The following is a 21,973-nucleotide window of genomic DNA, read 5'->3' on the forward strand; positions in this document are numbered from 1 at the left end:
AATTGAAACCTTTGGACTTTGTCAGGGTTGCGGAATGAAAACCTAAAAACGTAGGCGTTATTATCACCACTGAATTCATTATTCCTCCTCTTGACAGGGGCTTATCTGTTCATGTTATTACTTGTAATACTGTATGGCAGATCCCTAAGTCACGCTGTCCCAGCATATTGTCTGCCTGTGCTGCCCCGAGAGAAGTTTGTTCCCATGAAGAAAAGGGGGTGTCACGGATAGCCCACACCAGCACCACTACCATTACATCGCCAGATTGATTCTGACGTGCAAAAAAGAGTTCCTTCAATGATATTGTTCACCTGTCTCATTGGCTTAAAGTGGGTGGGTGGTGGGGGGGCGGCTCTGGGAAGGGGGTCGGGTAAGGGTTATTGGTGGGGACACGGGGTGAGGGGTATTGTTGGGTAGAGGGGTGAGCACTGGGGATGTGGGGCTGACAGGTGGAAAAAACTCTCATCTGACTAGCCTCCTCTCTCCTTCCATGGGGCCCCGTGTGAGCAAAGTAATGAAGTCCAAATTACAGCACAGGATTGCTAAGAACAAGCCTCTATTGTTCGCCCCCGGGGCAAACTAAATGAGTGTCACAGCAAGCAGCGGGGCACAGACCGTTACTGCACCATTTAGTCTGCCCCGTTGTCTCAAGATGGCCCCGTTTCAGAGGTTCTCAGATCAGACAAATGCTGCTCCCCTCCGGCCCCCCTCCCTCGCCTTCACCCTTCCTCTGTACAGCCAACCCCTCCCCAACTCCTCACCCCAAAATAGGCCAAATCTCCTCCATTGTGTTTCGACTGCCTAGTGTGAAATTCACTGTGACGTTAAATGTTTTCTAATGAATAATTACTGAATGGATATGCAGGGGGAATATGTGTAATGGATTGTAGACTGCATTTTAAAGACGTCTTTTTTGTCTCTGCTCCGTGGTATTTACAGGACAAAAACACTTGGCCTTTCTCAGAAGAAACGAGGGCCATAGGCGGAGGATAGAAGCAGGGGAGGAGGGGGAACGGAGGGCTTTGTGTCAATTAGATCCAATGGATTATCTTTTTTAATGTTTTTACAGAGAGAGTTGAGAATCAAAGGACTTCTGCTTCCAAAGGAGGGAGAGAGAGAGAGAGAGAAAAATACAAAACCAACAAAAGCTGTGAAAACCTTTGGTCTAAGTGTTGGTGCTGAGAATGCAAAACAGATTGGTGGAATTTTTCCCACTATGCTTTTTAAATGTGCCGCTGTTTTGGGCTCCCTGAGTCCATTTGCACAGTGTGTTATGTAGGCGTCAGCTCTGGTGAACCGTGGGCTGCCGGCCAAGGTCTCTGTGTGCTGTGTAGTGATCATTAGCTTCTGTCTGTTCGTCTGCACAATCACAGAGCTTTGCTTCAAAGACGTATAGGACCTCTGGACCTCTCGTTTCAATTGAACTAACAGGGACCATGTTTGTGCTTTTTCTGGGGCTTTTTTCCAGTGCGGTCCTCCCCCACAGAGACATTTATTCAAACATTTATTCATCCAGCTGCATTTGCCAAAATACACGTCAAAATTTGGACTTCATTGTTATGCATGCAAACGTGTGTTGCACTTGTTATAGTAACTTTGGCAGAGGTCTGCTTCCTCTTAAATTCTGAATTACTCTCAGTGATAAATACACACAATTCTAAAGTTTTTATCTCTCCCTATCTCAAACTTATAACTATGAAGAACTGGATGCACACATGTGTTTTAGAAATATAAAAATCTGCAGATAATGGTGCTAAATACCAGCATTTTAAACTCACTCCTGCTGCACTGAGGCTGTGGATCTAGGTCACTAATGGTTGATACGACCTGTTGCTCAGGGTCAGCTGGACATGGAGGGCGCCCTGACTGCCAGGGACCGGGTGGGAATCCAGGATTTTGTCCTCCTGGATGAAACCACAGAGGAGGCCTTCCTAAGCAACCTCAAGAAACGCTTCAGCAAGGATCTCATATATGTGAGTCTGTAGTAAAACCCTGATGTGCACTTTCACAGTAAATATATATAACTTTTAACTCTTTCTTTTAGACGTACATCGGCACTTTGTTAGTGTCTGTTAATCCTTATAAAGAGCTGGACATGTACAATAGCAAACAGATGGATCTCTACATGGGTGTCAACTTTTTTGAGCTTCCACCACACATGTGAGTATTATCTATAATGTGAATATGAGGGTGCATGTGCAATGCACCAAGGTTGATATAAGAAATATGATTTGTTTTGCCTCCCTGCAGCTACGCCTTGGCAGACAACGCTTATCACACCATGCTGACAGAGTTCAACAATCACTTCATCCTCATCTCTGGTGAGAGCGGAGCCGGAAAGACTGAGGCCTCCAAGAAGATTCTGCAGTATTACGCCGTCAGCTGTCCGAGCACCGCTCTGCTCAACACAGTACGGGACAAAATGCTCATGTCCAACCCTGTCCTCGAGGTCTGACCACTTCCTGTGACATCATTGTAAAGACAAACCAAAAAGCAGGACATGCTGACATTAATTATTCTGTGTGATATGGTTGTGTTTGTGTGTTTTCCTGCAGGCTTTTGGGAACGCCAAAACACTGAAAAACGACAACTCCAGTCGGTTTGGGAAGTATATGGACATTCAGTTTGACAGTGAGGTAAACGTCAGGTGGCAGATTCACACAAGTGCCTCCAAGAACAATTTCAGTAAACTATATATAGGAAAATTAAGAATGAAGAATGTTATGACAAAGAAATACGATAAAAAATAAGGAGAAATTATACTTTGGGTACTTTTGCGAACTTGTGGATGGTTGAAATGTGCGAAATTAAAATGAGAATCTAAGTTTCTCAAATTTATTTTAGTTTAACTTCAAATTAGAAGCCTAAATTGACTTTAGGGTTAAATTGTAGAAGTCAAAGGATCAATTTGTTAATCCAATAGAATTACATCAAAAAACAATATGAGCAACAACTTTTCTTTCATAGTCCTGGAAAAGTAGTTTTTTAAAAAATCATACTTTATCCTCGAAAACTATTTTCAACCGGGCCACTGTACCATAGGCTGTGTGTTTTTTTGCAAGTTGTAGAGCTGCTGTCTTTAGGATGATGATGCCTCTAGGGGGAAGCAGTCGGAGGCCACATCCTGAACTACCTGTTGGAGAAGTCGAGGGTGGTGCACCAGAATCACGGGGAGAGAAACTTCCACATCTTCTACCAGTTGGTGCAGGGAGGAGAGGACGACCTGCTCCACCAGCTGGGCCTGGAGAGAGACTGCCAGCACTACAAGTATCTTACCCAGGTATTAACATCACCGTGATCGTGGTGTGATGAATTAGCTGAGACACCCGTACACTTTGTCATTATGTTGTTTACTCTCTCTGACAGGGAGAGTGTGCCATTGTGTCCTCCATTAATGACAAGAACGAATGGAAAACTGTCAAAAATGCACTGCAGGTCATCAGCATCGACGAGATCAACACTAATGTGAGTTGGATGCTGTTGCTCACTGGGACCCTGCAGTTTTTGCATCATGTTTGAAATGTTTTTTTTTTGTCTGTGCAGCACTTGTTTGGAATAGTTGCGAGTGTCCTCCATTTGGGGAACATTGAGTTTGACCCTGACAGTAAAGGCCGTGCCCTCCTGAACAACAACGCAGCGCTGCGCTGGGTCTCAAATGTAAGAAAATATCACAATGTGTGGCAGCGTTATAAAAAGTCAAAGACGAAACTCATTTAATGTTTGTTTTCTTGCAGCTACTCGGGGTTGATGCTCAGACTCTGCAAGAGGGACTGACATACAGGAAGATCGAGGCCAATACAGATCAGGTGGTCCTTTGGTTTCATTCATCAGAAGACAGTGTTTATATTTAAAATTCTTAAACTTAAAGTTCTATTTAAAACGATTCTGTATCTGTGGAAAGGTCCTCAGCCCGTTCACAATCGATCACGCCATCTACGCCAGAGATGCCCTGGCTAAAGCCATCTACGGACAGACCTTCACCTGGCTGGTCAACAGGATCAACGAGTCCATGGAGAACAAGGTGAGAAGAGGAAGAGCAGGCGACAGATGACAAACTGAACCAATGAAGATGACTTTGTATCCTAACTGTTTTTCTGCCAGGACGCTACAAGAAAGACTGTAATAGGGCTTCTGGACATTTATGGCTTTGAGGTGTTCTATGTCAACAGGTATTTCAGCCATTTTCATACATTTTAACACAATTTAATGTTACGGTTTTAAGAATTATTCAAGAAAAAATGGTTCCACTTCTGGATATTCAAACTGAGACGTTTTTTTGTTTTTGCAGTTTTGAGCAGTTCTGTATAAACTACTGCAACGAGAAGCTGCAGCAACTTTTTATCCAGTTGACACTCAAGTCTGAGCAGGAGGAATACGAAGCGGAGGATATCGAGGTAATCCTGACCACCCGGAAAAAGGTGTTTTCACATTCATTTGCATTATATAGATTTTCATTCACTTTCTGTTTTTGGGACCTTTCCCCAGTGGGAGCCGGTACAATTCTTCAATAATAAGATCATCTGCGATCTGGTTGAGGAGAAACACAGAGGAATCATATCCATACTGGTTTGTACTCGCTGAAACCGAACTGAAAGCCTCACCAGCCGCTTTTTAAATAAACTGTAACCATAAAATATTGTGAAACTGTGTGAAATAACTCTCCTGCAGGATGAGGAGTGTCTGAGACCAGGAGAAGCCACAGATCTCACCTTCCTCGAAAGACTGGAGGATAAGATGGGAAGTCACCCGCACTTTGTCACGTGAGTTGACTTCAATTTGCAAGAGAGTATTGACATTTTCTCTGGATAAACAAATCTTAAACAGAGATTATGAATACCATGTATCACGTCACATTTGATAATGAAGCAGTTGTTTAATTAAATACATCTAAATGACACTGAGTGAGTATCATGGTCCTGCTCACCGTGTGACTGGTGAGTGAGCCGACAGTGAGCCGATAGAGATGGAGGATTAGGATTCGCCTCTCACTCTTCATCCCTCCGTCTCTCTCCACCTCTTTTCAGGCACAAACTGGCCGACAAAGTGACACGTAAGACTCTGGAGAGGGGAGATTTCCGTCTCCTGCATTATGCCGGGGAGGTCACCTACTGTGTTGTGGGTAAAAAAGGAATCCCAATCTGAGGCCTCAAACGTCTAAATCTTTTTTTCAGTTTCAGCTCAGAAACAGTCCATGACTCCTGATGTATTTGTTTTTATTTCACTGTGATGTTCTAGGTTTCCTGGACAAAAATAACGACCTGTTATACAGAAACATAAAAGACGTGAGTCAACAGTTTTCTACTTTATAACATGTGAGACAGAAAATAAGCTGAGATTTAGCTCCTGAAGTGAAAATGAAGCAAGAGGGAAATGGCAAATGGAAACTTGAAATATTTTTGTTGTTTGTGTGTGTGTTGTGTGTGTGTGTGTGTGTGTGTGTGTGTGTGTGTGTGTGTGTGTGTGTGTGTGTGTGTGTGTGTGTGTGTGTGTGTGTTATACACCTTCTCATAGCTGATGTGTCAGTCTAAAAATGCCATAGTCAGAGAGTGCTTCTCCACCATGGCTCTAGACAGCAGGCGGAGACCAGAAACAGTGAGTGCTAATTAGATTTCTCCCTCCATATCTTCCTATGTAATATATTATTAGCAATACTTTGCTATAGCTCCGATTTATGTGCTATATAAAAATCTGAAAAATGTGCAAGCTTACAAATTATCTTTGCCTTGAAGAAAGGACTGAAGCCAACACAGCACACATGTGATACACACTGCAATGTATTCAGAGAAAATATGTGTACAATATAAAGTTATACATTTTACATTTTTTAAATTATGTTTATTTTCTTAATTCAAGTATTCAGATCTTTTTATTTATAGTTAATAAGGATATAGTTTATGTTTAAACTGTAAAATATCAAGCTGCAATTACATTTCTTTTTTTTTAATGAAGGATTGAAAATTACATCCTAGGAATCATTGCCAATTTTTTTTAATATATCAGCCAATACATCAGTATCAGAAATTTGTACCCACTAATATCGGTTTTGGCATAGGAACCCAAAATCTATATTGGTCGAGCTCTAGTACACTGTAGAGATTACAAATGAGAAGAAACCAATTAGTAAATGGTCTGGATTATCTGGAGTGACCCCCGAGACAAAGACAAGTCATTCTTTCAGTTTCAAGTCAGTGGCAGAGGGCCTGTGTCATCATTGAGCCATATGGATCTGACAGATGAACTGTTGGGGATTACGTCCCTGGTGTTGTGTCTGTAGGTGGCGACCCAGTTTAAGAGCAGCCTGCTGAAGCTGACAGAGATCCTCATGGCTAAGGAGGCCTGGTACATACGCTGTCTTAAATCCAATGAGTCCAAACAGCCAGGTACTTGATGGAGAAGCACATTTAGCTGTTTTGTTTACATGAAGGAGTCGTGTGAATTTGATCCTCGTCTCACTCATAAACTCACAGGTCAGTTTGACGAAGCACTGATCAGACACCAGGTGAAGTACCTGGGCCTGATGGAGCACCTCAGGGTCAGACGAGCGGGTTTCGCGTACAGACGCAAATATGAGGTGTTCTTGAAGAGGTATGACGGAGCACAGGACTTTGTTTTTTTTAATTAAAGAACCTGTTGAATTGAGTTCTTCCTTTTTTCTGCTTCATTTAAAACATCCTGTGTGGGCTGTTGCTGTTTCTCACAGATACAAACCGCTGTGCCCGGCCACCTGGCCTCACTGGAGAGGAGTGCCCGCTGACGGAGTGGAGGTGCTGATTCAACATCTGGGCTACCTGCCAAATGAATACAAAATGGGGCGGTGAGGACACTTCCTAGTTACAACAGAGCAAATGCACTTTAAACCAGGAGTAACCGACAGCTTTTTTTTTAACCCTCATTTGTTTTAGAACAAAAATATTCATCCGCCACCCGAGGACACTTTATGCCACAGAGGATGCTTATGAGAGATGTAAACATGAACTAGGTGAGTGCAAATCAGCTCTAAAAACGATTTCATCACAGCTCATCACTATACCTGCACAATGATCCAGCTTAATGCTCTGAATCTGCAGCGACAAGACTCCAGGCCAAATACAAAGGGTACAGGGCGAAAGGAGAATTCAAGAAACAAAAAGAAGCTGGTAGGTCTCACAGCACATGATCTCGACGGGGGACGTAGCATTCTGCAATCACACACCCTCTGTTATCTTCTTCACATCCTCAGCCACTAAGATTGAAACTTGTTGGAGAGGAGTGCAGGCCCGGAAGGAGAGAGAGAAGAGAGCCTGGGCTGTGAAAGTCATCAAGAAGTAAGAAAGAAGAGAGATCATCATCCCGCAGCTCCCCCTCTGTTATTTGATAATCTAACATTTAACAACCTGTTTCAGATTCATTAAAGGCTACATGACCAGAGGAGAGGCTAAGAACACGGATAACTCAGAGTACCTGGTCTTTGTGAGGCAGAGTTACCTGAACCGACTCAAAGCCAATCTGCCAAAGACCGTTTTGGATAAAACCTCCTGGTTAACTCCACCAGCTGTGGTCAAAGAGGTGAACTGGTTCATCACTTTCACAGCCAAACAGATACAAGACATGCTGACATTTCATTTTGTGCACGTTTCTGTTCTTGTCAGGCATCAGAGACCCTGCGTACGCTTCACTACCGCCTCATGGTGCGGAAGTATGTGAGGGGAATCACACCCCAGAAGAAAGCACAGGTATCTCCCATGTTGCACGTGCTGCATGAAACTGGATCATCACAGGTTCTGTTTCTAGAGAGATTGACTTTCTTTTTCATCCCCTCAGTTTCAACTGAAACTTGTCACCAGCTCCCTCTTCAAGGGGAAAAAGGACAGTTATCCACAGAGTGTTGCTTTGCCTTTCTTAGACACCAGAATCAGTAAGTATCAGATATTCTGTCTGCACAATTCCATTTTATTCTACAATAATATTCATATAATGCTAACCTTTATTTATACAGCACTTTTCCATAGCACACAGATACAAAGGAAAAATGGAGATTAAAAGAACAGCAATCAGACCAAGGGAAAGATAAACAGTTCGTAAAACAAAGGAGAATAAAATAATACGTCAAACATTCATAAAAGCTTACAATGCTTCAAGAGCAGATTTAAAAGACACAAATGATGTTTCCTGTCTGATCTCAATCGGTAAACTGCTGCACAGTTTTGGGGCAAAGGCCCGATCACCCTTAGTGATCCGGGAATAACCAACAGATCTATTCATAGATCTAAGTGAACGCCCGGCACATAGAGGGTTAATTAGTCCCTGATGCAGTTAGAAGCGAGGCCATTTATTACTTTAAAAGTGATACGTTTTCAACTATTGTTTTTGCATCGTTTAATATCTCCAGGTGAACAAGACATAAACCCGAAGGTCCTGCAGTTGATTCGTAATGAGCGCATCAAGGTAATAAACTGTCATCTTACACCCAATGAGAAAAACAGCATCACGTCCAACACGCCTCACTGTGTTGTATCCTGTGTTTGTGCAGTACACTGTCCCGGTAGTTAAGTATCACAGGAACGGTTTCAAGCCGAGGCCTCGACAGCTCATCCTCACCCAGACGGCTGCCTACGTGGTGGATGAGGCCAAGATCACTCAGAGAGTCCTCTACACCGTCCTCAAAGGTCACATCAACACGATGGTCCACACTTTACACTTCAGCATCAGGGAGGTTTTGAGGTGTGATTAAACATGTTCTTCACTCACTGCAGGTATTTCAGTCAGTAATTTGACTGATGGCACCGTTGTTTTCCACATAACATGCGAGGACCCCAAACAGAAGGTATGTGTTATATACAGCAGATACTCAGGATTTTCAGAAATAATTCTTATTCATAGTAAAAACTATTTATATTGTAAATCTGAGTGATCTGATCTATGCGGATCAAATCAAACTTATTAACTAATTAACAGAGAAGAAAGTTCAGATATGTAGAGAAAATTTCCTCACAGATTTTCAGTTTCTTGAAAATGACATTTTCTATTTATTCTTTTATTCTGTGGTGGTTTCAGGGGGACCTGGTGATGCAGTGTGACCACTTGTTTGAGTTTTTGACCAAACTTGGTGCCATTGCTAACAAACAAAACGTGATCAAAGTGGTTCAGGGCAGGTGAGTGTGTATCTAAGTCAGACAGGAATCTCAATTGAATTAAATTTGATATGTGACTCTATCCACTTGTTTGCCCTGATTCTTAGTATCAAGATTGAAACCCAGCCAGGGAAAGAGAGTGCTGTGGACTTCAGCACTGGACCGGAGCCCATGGTGTACAAGGCCAAGAACGGACACCTCATGGTGGTGAGTTGAGTCCGGTGATGATGAAGAATTTATGTACTGATGCGCTCTGATCTGAATTGAATCTGCAGATGAGGAGACATCACTTTGAAACAAACTGTGTTTCTCTGCAGGTTACCACTCGGGCTCGGGTACGGTAACATGTGAGGAGGAGACACACAAGAAGCCTCTGCATATTTCATCAGGAGACCCCTAAAGGGAAGATCAACATGTCTGCGCCTGAGCAGAAAGAGCTGCACTTTACAAACCCTGGATAAACTCGTTTGTTGGACAATTCCATCTTTGTTTTTCATCCACTCACAGTAGTGAACAAAAGTCATTTTTCACCAAAGAATATTAAATTGCAATGAAAGGTTAGTTTCACCATCATTTTATCTTCGTTGTTTTTTGCACTAAAGTTGAAAACAAGGGTTGACACTGGAGTGTAAATCAACACAATGCAAAACTCTCACAAGACACTCTTGAGCTTCACTCATAAACAGCTTGAAAAGACCGTCTCATTCTGCTGTTGAAACTTTAGCCATGTGTCATAATTTGAGAATTTAAAACAGAATGGTTGTAAAAATTTATTTGTGATAAAGTAGATATAAATATAAAACATACATATATGGTCACTTCTGTGCAACAGAACTACAAGTAGGGTGATTGTTAGACATATTTCAACTTAAACCTATTGTGTGCAAACAGGACATTCTCCGATGAATGCAGCGACGAAGGACAGGTCTAATTTCTCTCCCTGTTAAAAAGCTTGTAGACAGGATTCCCTTCCTGCCGGGTAGATCTCTGGTAACAGTCATTCACTTCAACCTCAGCATCCATCATTCAATCAACCCAGTACATTTAACACCTCAGGACACAGCTCAAGTTTCCTCCACTGAGAATAATAATCATTTAGTGAAGGGGAAATGCATATTGTTAAAGTAAATGTGGCAGAAGCACTACAGTAAAATGTTGCATCCACCTGTGATATCTTACATATATCAAAAAAATTATATTTTAAAAAGGTTTAATTGCTAGTATCTGCAGGCTACAAAATAGCCTTGAAAACATCTTCTAAGAGTAAAACAGTGCCACCATGTGGCCTCATTGTGTTCAACATCTTCATCCACTGCTGTTGCAGTGGACCCGTCAGGACCACAAGGAAAGTAAAAATTATATACACTAATTTTTAGCTGCTTACTCAATATAATTATTGTTCTCCTAGATGTAATCTAGTTCACGCCTCAATTAACAAATGTATACTGACAATATATTTTTTGTTTTCATTGCACATGAGCAGAAAACAATGATAGGAGTAATCATAACGATCACAACAGCCTGTCGACCACTCAACAAAGAGGACAAGTGGACACACAAACAAACACAAAATCACTTAACCACTGCACTCTGTTGTATGACTCATCTCATAGTAGTCTCCTAGAGAAAGCTGATAAAATAAGAGTGTGAGAGTGAGCATGAGAGAGAGCGAGAGGCGCTGGGTGTTGTAAGGCACAAGCGTGGTGCAAAGACTGTCCAGGGTCCGAGACACAGGCTGACGGGTCAAAGGAGGCGGGTCACTGGTGGTGGTGTGTGCGGTCATCAGGTCGTTTGACATGAATCCTACGAACTCGTTCAATTCGGTCTCGCTCCTCGTCCTCATCCAGATGATTAGATCGTCCTGCAGCACCTCCTGTGGCCTCCAGCAGGGCATTGTCTGGACCCCTCCCATCGTGGGACTCATACAGAAGGATGTTCAGGGTCTCCTCATAGATGCGCGCCTCAGGGAACTCAACCTAAGAGAGATGGTGTTACATGAGAGATAAGAGAGAAACAACCTAAAAGAGTGGACATATTAACAAACTGATGGATATACACTCACCTTTGTCTGCTTCTTTTCTGTGGCATAAACAATGGACGTGCAGCAAACTTCAGCAATCTTACGCCCCTGGCCATAAAATGACCAACAACAGATCTCATCTCCAATCACATCTTTGATGAAAAGGACTCGCCCGTTGAAACGTAAGGACAGCTTGTCAAATAGCTCAATATTTTTCAGCATGTTGTCATCGGAATTGCTGGAAGGGGTTGGAGATAGACAGTCATTAACACAACCAGCAGGATTTCACGATGTTCCTTCAGAAATTAGACATATTAGTTCCTGATATCAGTTGAAGAAAACTCACCTGGTATATGAATATTTGTTGTTGCTTCTGTTATACAGAAGTTTGACAGTAGGCTGTGAAGACAAGGAATTTTGAGTTTTTAAATAGAAATCAAATGAGTCTTTCCTTGAAATTGAAACACTAGAAATTAAATACAAAATGTAAAAAAAAACATATTATACCTTATTTGATGTTGCAATAAGCTTCTGCTCTTCCTTAGATGATGTCATCAGAGGCACTTTACAAAGAGGTTCATAAGTTTCTTTGTTCTGGGGAAGAAAAAAAAGAAAAAAATCACCATTAAAAAAGTTTTCACCTGCCAAACTGCAGCATACAGGAGGTAATAAGAGAAAGGAAGCCACCTGGTGGCACAAAGTGACATAGGTAATGAAGGATATGCAACTCTCATCATTGTTTAAGTTATCAACTGTCACTACGAAATGTTACGTAGACTGACTTAAAACACTATTTGCACTTATTTTATGCCCATCATAATATGATCTTATTGGTTCATTAAAAATGTTTATATTCAAAATAAGATTCAGTTTCAAAATAGCCAAACAATTTATTAAACAATATATTAATATATTTCTCTGCCTAACTGAGAGCCCTCTGAAGTGTTGATACCTGCAAGGCAGCCGTGCATTCATCAGCTAAGCCCTGGACAAGGTAATACTTGGCCTCAGCGAGCAGTTCCTCAGTTTCCCGCCGGCTGTCTGGGAGCGGCACGGCTCCGTCTCTAAGATAGTTGAGGATCGTTCCAAAATGTTTCCCACAGCGATCAATCAAGATCCAACCTATAAACACAAAACAGTGGAGGATTACTTAGTTATAGATCACAGCTAGAGAACCCTGCTTATGATGACATAATTTTCAGCAACATCTCACCTTCACTGTCTGTGAGGACCTCCATCCTGCCACTGAACATGGCTTTGAGCATTGTGTCCTGTTTGGTCAGTGTCTGCATTGTAGTGTAGTACAGGGCCCCACCCACATTTAGCTTCACATACTTAGAGCTGGGGCTGGAGCCCTTGAAGGACGTAGTCCGGGTTGTAGCTGCAGGCATTGCCGAGCTCACCACACTCTCTCCTGACATCTCTTCCTGGAACAGAGAATATAAAGAGGATGAACCGACACCTGGCTCAGGGCGAATATCTCACTGGATTAGCTGGTTAAAAAAATAATTTAGATAAGTGTAACTTTTATTTTCAAGTAAATACAAAAAATTGTGACCCATTGTTGGCTCAGCATTTTGTGGCTTTGCAGAACTGTGTGAAACTCAAGAACCCATATGTTGTTACTAATCAACTAACTTTTCAAAGTAAGCTAACAAATAAAGTTGTATTTTTATAATGGTGTGTGTCCATGTTCTGATACAGAAAACATGTTGTCCAGTGTTGCTCAACAGTTACAATAAGTAAGATCAAAGCAAGGTTGTTAAAAAAATACAGTAAAAGACAAAATAATGAAAACATGAAGTGACGCGTGCATTTCATTAGCGAGACTTTCCCAACTCTATGACCGACATGGAAGCGGATGCTACTGTTGACACAAATCAACGAGGTTAAAACAGTTGCATGTTCTTTGGGGGATTTGAACTTCACGGCTGTTATGTCTCCTAACGATGTTATTCCGGCTCAGCTTGTCGTGATAAAGCTTTAAAATAAGACCGACTGGGCAGAGAGCATTCAAAAACACCGCTTCACACTTATTATAAGGTTGCGTTCGACTTCAAAGCGCCAATAAGGAGCGGGACGACACATCTACGACTGTTTACAGCTTTTATTTCTCTGTGTAAAGTTCACCAGTCTATCTACACCCAGTCAATCATAATTCAATTGTCCCTAGCACGGCTAATTAGCGAGCTAACTAGTTAGCATTGACTAAAGTTAGCTGTATTATTACACATTTGGCAGAAAATACATGTATTGCGTCGCCGGCTGTTGCAGTGGCTGTCTGTGTGTGTCGTCGGTGGTGTTTTGTCGCTAGTTGTTTGATAAAAACACAAGTATAGTTACCATAGAAGCCGCAGCCGACTTCGTAAATATGTCTCGCTAACGTCAGCCAGCTAACACCCACTTCCTTCCGGTCCGCCGCTGCGCAGTTATGAAAATCACGTCACCTTTCCTGTGCGCCGTTTAAAGGGACATTTCACCAGAATTGTGCTAAAGGTTCCAGAGAGTTTGACAGTGATCAAGACGAGTGAAACGAGACTAAAGTAGCGACGCAGCACTTTACTTCAGTTCACTTTCTGTAATTCGGTTTTTAGTTCACGCGTTTAAACATTAGCTCGAATTATTTTTAGCCTTAGCCTGCACGTTTCCGCTGCCGAAGGAGCAACAGTAAAAACAGTCCCTCTCCGAAAACACCCACATTCTGAGCTTAATACAACATGTAAAATTGACATTTGCTGCAGAGAAGACACAGATAAAGACAGCTTGTTGGTTATTGTAGCGTTTCGAGATTTATATTCTAATTTAAAGGTTAGTACATGAAGGAAAAACACTACCCGGAATCATTTAATGCGACACACGGGATTAATGGCTGCAGTCAATGTACGGATCCCCTCTCATTGTTTACATTTCGAAACGGTGTGTTCCCTCGGTTTTTCAGGCTGTCACCGATACAGGAGCGACTCTTACCCCGCGGGGGTGATAAGTGTCATGAAATGAGTTTGTAAAGATTCTCCTGGAGGAAGCACCGAGCCGACCGGTGACGAAGTGGAGCTAGCCCCGTGAGCTAGCTGACCCAGCTCCATCTTTACTACGTCGCTGCTTCCACAGAGATGACAAGTTAGTCTCCAGGATTCAGCCGCTGTCCAAGCAGCTCGGTTCTCAAGGAGAAGCCGATGTATGAGGGGGTATAGCTGCAGGGGAGGCTAAAGGCCGGACAGAGTCTCCACTAGAGGATCATCGAAGGTAATTCCCCATAGTGTTCAATCAAAACAGTGTGAGGATGCTGTTTTACCACAGGCTGCAGTATCTGTCCAAATGTTATCAGCACAAGCAGGTGGATTATGAGTTTATAAGAGGTTTCGATTCTTATTTTCTAGGGTGCACAATGTTTAGTGTACCTCAAATCTCCAAGTCCGAGTTCCTGGACAAAGCCAGGCAGGCCAGGGAGGAGAGGAGGGGGCAGAAGGACAAGGAGAAGTCGGCCACCAACATCCAGGCTCTGGTCCGGAGGTTTCTCTGTCGCTGCAGACTCCAGAAGCAAATAAGGTAGCGTCTTTTCTGGTTGTATTGCTGATTCCCCAGTCATCTGTGGTCTGAAGAGCTTTGAGTTTGGTATGTTTGTTGAGAACATGTCAAGTGGAACTATTATTATTCTCTGTGCATGATCGTTGGATCTGTGCTCCTGTGACTCCCCAGGAAAGAGGTGGATGACTATTTTCAAGCTTCTGAACCCGGGACGCCGAAACGAAATGCACTTTCAATTTTCAAAATTTCCCGGAAATTACTTTTTGTATATCGCCTGGAGGATAAGATGGTGAGTTACCAGCTGTGCTTAGTAACAAGTTCAAGATAGTCCACATTTATAATAATTTTAATTGCCTGTTAATCCTCATCTAATGTGGGGACAGGCCTGAATTGTATTCTTTTCCTGTTTGACTTTATTCACTCTATTTTTCTACATCACACAGAGGTTCGAGAAGCTTTGTCGTGCTATTCTTGCCAGCATGGAGGTTGAAAATGATCCTAAAGTGAGTGTCTGCTTGTTTTACCTCTTTCACATTGTATCCCCTCTTGTATGTAATGAGTTTCTCAGAGACTGTTTTCACATTTGTCTCTCAGGTCTGGTACGTGTCCTTGGCTCTTTCCAAAGACCTCACCATCCCCTGGATCAAGCAGGTCAAAGATGTGCTGTGGACCTGCTGTCAGCTACTGAAAAACTTAAAGGTCAGTCTTGACTTCAAACTGAAAAAACGTGTTCCTCTACTCATACAGCGGACATGATATTACTCTGTATTTTCTGATTTGCAGCCTGACATTCTTCAGGACAATAAACTGGTAACGCTGTACCTCACCATGCTGGTGACCTTTACGGACACTTCCACCTGGCGGATAGTCCGAGGAAAGGGTATGTCTCCAGTCAAGATGAGGTTGATGTTCAAAACATATATTTTGTTATTGTCGGACATGGTTTCTGCATAACATAATATTTTCCCTCATTATTTTTAGGAGAAGCTCTCAGACCTGCTTTGATGAGGATCTGTGAAAATATCATGGGGCATCTGAATCAAAAGGGATTTTATTCAATACTTCAGGTAACGCAGCTCATAATCAGTTTGAACAAGAAATTCAATGAAGAAATTATTTACCCATTCAGCTGTCATTTTATAATAATACACATTGAATGTCATTTTGACTTTTCATGTTTAGATCTTGCTGACCAATGGCTTAGCTCGTTCTAAACCGTCTCTGTCCAAAGGCACTCTAACAGCTATCTTCACTTTATCATTAAGGTAGGCTGATGATTTCACGGATGTAAATACATTTACAAAAACTGAATATTCCAGGGTTGCATACATTGCAGAAGATATGTAATATCTATTCTATCCATGCTCTCCTTTTAACTACATCTAATACTTTTAGGCCAGTCATTGCGGCTCACTTCTCAGATAACCTGCTGAGATCATTCCTCATCCACATCATGTCAGTTCCAGCTGTCGTGACCCACCTCAACGTGCTCACTCCAGAGGTAAAATCCTTGTCGTATATATAACGTTTATAATAATTTGAACTATGAGAGCGGACGCTTTAAAATCTTCTCTTTTCTGCAGTGCATGGTATCTATCCAGACGCACGGCCTCCTGCGGAAGTTCATCTTGTTTCTCAGCCGAGAAGAGCAGTGTTCAGACATCTGTGTGTGTCTGGAGGGAAGCCACACGCTCTGCTTACTTGGTAAAGTGTTTTGGATAAATATGGACATGCGCTTTCATTGGTCTCATCTCTGGTCTTCTAATTTTACCCTTGTGACTGTATCTGTCTCATGTTTGGCAGGCAACCTAATTCACTTGGGTTTCCTCAATGAGAAAGTCCTTGAAGAGGAGGCCGGTCATTTCGTGAAGGACCTGACTGACATGTTGTCCTACTGCCAGAGATATGTGTCCCAAAAGAAGTCCAACCTCACCCACTGGCACCCTGTCCTGGGCTGGTTCTCACAAACTGTAGATTACGGGTCAGTAAAACTTTATTTATTTACATATGTTGGACCCCCTTTTAACTTCTCAGATATTGCACAAATATAACACTTCAAGGTTTAGATTATAAAGATGATTTAATAGACTTACTCGAGCTGCCTATTGGTTCCTAAGGAAGAATAATTTTTTTCTTTGTTAAAAGAATAATGTCAAATATACCTGATGTTGTCTCCTCTCTACCTCTTCTGTCTTTCGTTCTCCACAGCCTGAACGAGTCAATGCCACTAGTCACTAAACAGCTTCAGTACCTGTGGGGTGTTGCTGTCATTCGAACGCTCTTTAGTGACGTCCTCTCTAAAAAGCTAGAGAGTCAGGAGCCCACCCCCCCACCTCCGCAGCCGAGCACATCACAAAACAATCTACCAGTTAAAAGTGAGTTATAAACCCAAAGCTATTGTAATATTTGAAAATAAGAACAATCGTGTAAGTTAATATAAACAAGGTTTAAAGTTTCTTGAAGGTTCTTCATCTCTTGTGTGTTTCCTGTGTTGACAGACCTCTTCAAGCGAGCGTTTCAGAAGTCTGCCTCTGTGAGAAACATCCTTAAACCAGTCGGAGGGAAGCGAGTCGACTCAGCTGAAGTTCAGAAAGTGTGCAGCATCTGTGTGCTCTACCAGACGGCTCTGTCTACACTGACACAAATACGCCTCCAGATACTCACCGGTCAGTATCAGAAGCTTGATTCCTTTTATGCAAACACAGTATTTTGAAAGTCCCTGGAATGTTCGTTTTGGAGTTTTTAAATGGCAGATTACATTTTTTTTTTCCTGCAGGTCTGACACATCTTGATGACCTTTTGCCCAAACTGTGGGCCTTCATCTGTGAGCTGGGTCCTCAGGGAGGCCTCAAACTCTTCATGGAGTGTCTGAACAATGACACCGAAGAGTCCAAGCAGCTCTTAGCTATGCTCATGCTGTTCTGTGACTGTTCACGGCACCTCATCACGTAATGTCACTGTTTTTTTACTGTGCATAACATGCCCTGTTATGCTGTGTCATTCTCTGACGTACTGTCAACATGTTACAGAATTCTGGATGACATTGAAGTCTATGAAGAACAAACATCTTTCAAGATCGAGGAACTCATCACGATCTCCTCATTTCTGAACACATTTGTGTTCAAGATGGTGTGGGATGGGATCTTAGGTAAGTGTGTGACCTCACCGAAACTTAAAAGCTACGGGTATTTTTTGTTTTACTGAAAAGCTGTTTTGTTTTTAATAGAAAATGCAAAGGGAGAGAAACTGGAGTTGTTCCACAGTGTTCACGGCTGGCTGATGGTGCTTTACGAACGAGACTGCAGGCGAAAGTTTACCCCCGATGACCACTGGCTACGCAAGTAAATACAAACACTGAACCACTAGTCCGCTGTTGACAGATGTACTGAACACATCAGCCTTCTGTTTCAGGACAGGCTGCTTTGGGATCAATGCTTTGAATCAATGCTACATCTTTTTTGCTGTTGCGTTTAGGGACCTAAAGCCCAGCCTGTTGTTCCAAGAGCTGGAGAAGGGAAAGAAAAGAGCCCAGCTGTTACTGCAGTACATCCCACACGTTGTTCCACATAAAAACGTGAGTAAACAGGATTCTTTGAATTTGATGTGGTGTCATTTTCTTTTTCAGTTGTGTAAATGCTCTTCCTCTGCATTTTAGAGGGTGCTGCTGTTCAGGAACATCGTAACAAAGGAAAAGGAAAGTTTAGGATTGGTGGAAACAAGCTCCGCTTCTCCACACGTCACCCATATTACCATCCGTCGCTCGCGGATGTTAGAGGTAACAAACAAATTGCAAAATAGATTTTGAGAGCAAACTTTGAAAGAGTATAAATATATCAATCTTACCAAAAACAATGCTTATTTCCTTCTTCTTAGGATGGATATGATCAGCTCCGTCGGCTGCCAGCGAATTCTATAAAAGGCGTCATTCGCGTGAAGTTTGTGAATGACTTGGGAGTAGATGAGGCTGGTATCGACCAGGATGGTGTCTTCAAAGAATTTCTAGAGGAGATCATTAAGAAAGTGTTCAATCCTGCTCTCAACCTGTTCAAGGTAATTCAGTGGGCTGTTTTCAAACCCCCACATGTCGGCTGCTGACTCTGATTACACTGTTTCATATGATATGATATTTATTCATCCATAGACCACCAGTGGAAATGAAAGGCTTTATCCTTCGCCCACATCTTACATCCACGAGAACCATTTGCAGCTGTTTGAGTTTGTGGGAAAGATGCTCGGGAAAGCTGTCTACGAGGTACATTGAATCTCTTACGAAATTTCTCTTTTCTTGTTCTCACTATGAACGTAGTGTTGTAGGTGTTTTTTTGAACGATTGTATCTTTATTATCTCTGTGTATTCAGGGCATTGTGGTGGACGTCCCGTTTGCCTCCTTCTTCCTCAGTCAAGTCTTGGGTCACCACCACAGCACTTTCTATAGCTCCATTGACGAGCTTCCTTCTCTGGACTCAGAGTTTTACAAGAACCTCACTTCCATCAAGGTCAGGAGAAAAATTACACTTGAAGTTGCTCGTCTCAACCTCACATTGTCGTATTTTGTTCCCTAATATCAAGTGAGAATTTCATATTTGATTTCTCAGCGCTATGATGGAGATGTAGGGGATCTAGGCCTGACGTTATCCTACGATGAGGATGTCATGGGGCAGGTAAAGATGGAAAACATGGAAAATATACTTAAATAAATGAATAAAGTTAAAGGGTGGAAAGTTACTTTTCCTGTTCTCTTACAGCTTGTTTGTCATGAGCTGATACCTGGGGGGAAATCCATGATCGTCACCAATGAAAACAAGTATGTACATATGGATTTAATTGAATTGATTAGTTGGACGCTGACCCATGTTAAGTTTAAAATGGTGACCTTTTGCTGCCATGTATGAAATCACCATCTACTTCTGCCCTCAACTCAACACCATATCCTGCAGGATCAGCTACATCCACCTCATGGCTCACTTCCGGATGCACACGCAGATTAAAGAGCAAACCGCAGCTTTCATTCGGGGCTTCCGCAGCATCATTAACCCCGAGTGGCTGCACATGTTCTCCACGCCTGAGGTTCAGCGCCTTGTCTCGGGAGACAATGCCGAGATTGATCTAGATGACCTCAAGTATGTAACATTTCGTCATTGTCTTCTTTCATCGTGTCTCCTAACATGGATGATGTCATTTAATTGATTTAGGCCCACACTGTACTGATTCACCACAACAATAGTATTCATTATAATTCAACTTTGACTGATCGATGCACTTCAACTTCAGCAATGTGTCTCTACCAAATCAGTTGTCTCATCTGTGCTTTCTGTGTGTAGAAACAGCTGGAAATGCTCATCTCTGTTGTTTTCTTCCCTTTCGCAGGAAACACACAGTGTATTATGGAGGATTTCACAGCAGCCATCGTGTCATCATCTGGCTGTGGGACATCATGTCCAGTGACTTCAACTCTGACGAGAGGGCTATGTTCCTTAAAGTAAGCCGTCCTTTGTCACAGTCAAAAGGATTTTATTTCTAACACAAGTTGGTTCAAGTGTTGTCTTGTATTCTTTGTGTTTTGACAGTTTGTTACCAGCTGTTCAAGGCCTCCTCTTCTCGGTTTTGCCTACCTCAAACCACCTTTCTCCATCCGCTGTGTGGAAGTTTCAGATGATCAGGTGACTCCGCTTACAAACTGTTTGTGTCCTAGCTGGCTTCAGTGTGCTACGTTTGTACTAACAGAACATCTCTTGTGACTAGGACACTGGAGACACCCTTGGCAGTGTTCTTCGGGGGTTTTTCACTATCCGCAAGAAGGAGCCCGGTGGTCGACTTCCCACTTCGTCAACATGCTTCAACCTGCTCAAGCTGCCTAACTACAGCAAGAAGAGCATCCTGCGTGACAAGCTGCGCTATGCTATCAGTATGAATACAGGCTTTGAGCTGTCCTAACTCAGCTGCATCGGGACAATCTGCACAGGAGGCTTGGGTTCAACAGTGTGAACCACGCAAGAGGCTCGGCTTACCTGGACTGGAGCCTGTCACGTCAAAGGGTCATCACCTAAACAAAAGGGGACTCATGAAGGACCCACAAAGTCTCCTTTTGTCTTTTTAAAACTGGACGAGCTCAGCTCTAGTACAGCTCACATCTAAGGGGATGGTGTTTCTGCAGCACAATCCAATTTTGAGCATCTCCCCTGCCACTCCAGAAACTCAATATGTTGTATATTTAACTTGATGAAATTCGGATATATAGTGGCTAGATCTCTGTTTCTCAGGCTTAACAGAATCATTCTCGGAACTAACACTCCCATTTTAAGTGAACTGGAAAGCAATACAGATGCAGTGCAAGCCATTAGACACGTGGTCGACTCCCTCGAGTGAAACCAAGCGATGTATTGTTAATATACTTACATGTTTGGACTCCATTATCCAAGCAACTTTAAACTGATGTAGGAAGAGTCTTAAAATGTTTTGCGGAACATAATGCATCTTTTATAAATGGAAGACAAATCAATGTCACGAGTTCAACCTCCAGGAAAGAGGAGGGGCTCACAGCAACCGTGTGTCGATTACATTATGACCCTTTTCCAAGAAAATCCCATCATTCCATTTCGTCCCCCACCAAAAGACGCTGCAGGCACCTGAGAGAACTGTTGACCCGCTGGTTTGTTCGTCCTTCGTACTTTTGAAAACCAAACATCTGCCTCAGTTGTGGTGAAGCAGTTAAAGGATCTCTTGTCACGAAAGAAGAAGATCTGGTCATCTGATGCTTGATTCAGATAAGATCTTCTGGAACTGGAAATATTTTGTCTTTTTGTCTCTGCTCAGTTGAGCAGAACGCAGCCGATAAATGTTTATGTCACTTGTGTTCTTGACCTACGCTCCAAAAATAAGAAGAGTAACGTCAATCGAAGATGCTAGTCTTTGTACGTAATGTAAAGAAGAAGATTTATCACTACACCTTTCAATAATGCTGAGTGCCTCATGTTTTGCCCCCACCCCCGTCTCTCGCTGTCAATTCTGACTGTATTTCAGCTGTAACCAGTAACCACGTATATTGGAAACAAGCCATAGAATCAGGGGCTATGTACCTGGACTTCTTCTCTGCTCCTACTAACACACGCAGAAACCCAACCACTGTACTACCACTGCAACCACGACAACATCAACCGAGGAGGGTTCAACACAATGCTTTCCTATCTCTGTGGACTTTGTAAGCCATGCTGAAAAGAATTTGAGGTGTAAAAAAAAAACAACCTCTCAACATGATGTCATGGACTGTTCATCAACCAAATGTGACTGCTCGATGTGATGCTCCCTTTAGGTGGGAAT

The 21,973-nt window shown here is 42.5% G+C and overlaps 3 protein-coding genes across 3 annotated transcripts; 2 read left to right on the forward strand and 1 right to left on the reverse strand.

Annotated features, from left to right (window-relative positions):
• Nucleotides 1-1,826: 1,826 nt before the first annotated feature.
• On the forward strand, nucleotides 1,827-9,568 carry myo1ha (myosin IHa). Its single transcript, XM_035165592.2, has 31 exons — nucleotides 1,827-1,973; nucleotides 2,045-2,160; nucleotides 2,251-2,449; nucleotides 2,556-2,636; nucleotides 3,101-3,280; nucleotides 3,367-3,465; nucleotides 3,544-3,657; nucleotides 3,735-3,806; nucleotides 3,902-4,021; nucleotides 4,102-4,169; nucleotides 4,289-4,394; nucleotides 4,486-4,566; nucleotides 4,669-4,760; nucleotides 5,025-5,119; nucleotides 5,236-5,282; nucleotides 5,512-5,592; nucleotides 6,275-6,380; nucleotides 6,468-6,585; nucleotides 6,701-6,814; nucleotides 6,903-6,979; nucleotides 7,068-7,136; nucleotides 7,220-7,304; nucleotides 7,383-7,545; nucleotides 7,629-7,712; nucleotides 7,801-7,894; nucleotides 8,369-8,424; nucleotides 8,510-8,645; nucleotides 8,733-8,803; nucleotides 9,034-9,131; nucleotides 9,218-9,317; nucleotides 9,428-9,568. Exons 1-31 carry the CDS (start codon nucleotides 1,851-1,853, stop codon nucleotides 9,452-9,454), a joined length of 3,072 nt encoding a protein of 1,023 aa, XP_035021483.1. The 5' UTR covers nucleotides 1,827-1,850; the 3' UTR covers nucleotides 9,455-9,568.
• A 299-nt stretch (nucleotides 9,569-9,867) lies between these two features.
• On the reverse strand, nucleotides 9,868-13,567 carry kctd10 (potassium channel tetramerization domain containing 10). Its single transcript, XM_035165596.2, has 7 exons — nucleotides 13,474-13,567; nucleotides 12,344-12,557; nucleotides 12,083-12,252; nucleotides 11,638-11,724; nucleotides 11,477-11,529; nucleotides 11,173-11,368; nucleotides 9,868-11,086 (listed from the first exon to the last, which is right to left on the reverse strand). The coding sequence occupies exons 1-7, from the start codon at nucleotides 13,474-13,476 to the stop codon at nucleotides 10,868-10,870; spliced, it is 942 nt and encodes a 313-aa protein (XP_035021487.1). The 5' UTR covers nucleotides 13,477-13,567; the 3' UTR covers nucleotides 9,868-10,867.
• A 109-nt stretch (nucleotides 13,568-13,676) lies between these two features.
• ube3b (ubiquitin protein ligase E3B) lies at nucleotides 13,677-21,609 on the forward strand. Its single transcript, XM_035165591.2, has 27 exons — nucleotides 13,677-14,373; nucleotides 14,508-14,676; nucleotides 14,827-14,944; nucleotides 15,099-15,158; nucleotides 15,250-15,354; nucleotides 15,439-15,535; nucleotides 15,637-15,722; nucleotides 15,838-15,920; nucleotides 16,051-16,156; nucleotides 16,239-16,359; nucleotides 16,459-16,636; nucleotides 16,864-17,030; nucleotides 17,154-17,321; nucleotides 17,432-17,603; nucleotides 17,685-17,803; nucleotides 17,882-17,996; nucleotides 18,130-18,229; nucleotides 18,311-18,430; nucleotides 18,529-18,705; nucleotides 18,797-18,907; nucleotides 19,015-19,152; nucleotides 19,252-19,317; nucleotides 19,402-19,460; nucleotides 19,594-19,776; nucleotides 20,024-20,135; nucleotides 20,224-20,316; nucleotides 20,399-21,609. The coding sequence occupies exons 2-27, from the start codon at nucleotides 14,516-14,518 to the stop codon at nucleotides 20,588-20,590; spliced, it is 3,207 nt and encodes a 1,068-aa protein (XP_035021482.1). The 5' UTR covers nucleotides 13,677-14,373; nucleotides 14,508-14,515; the 3' UTR covers nucleotides 20,591-21,609.
• Nucleotides 21,610-21,973: the final 364 nt, after the last annotated feature.

This window comes from Hippoglossus stenolepis, chromosome 9, assembly GCF_022539355.2.
Source record: "Hippoglossus stenolepis isolate QCI-W04-F060 chromosome 9, HSTE1.2, whole genome shotgun sequence".
Taxonomy (NCBI): Eukaryota; Metazoa; Chordata; class Actinopteri; order Pleuronectiformes; family Pleuronectidae; genus Hippoglossus; species Hippoglossus stenolepis.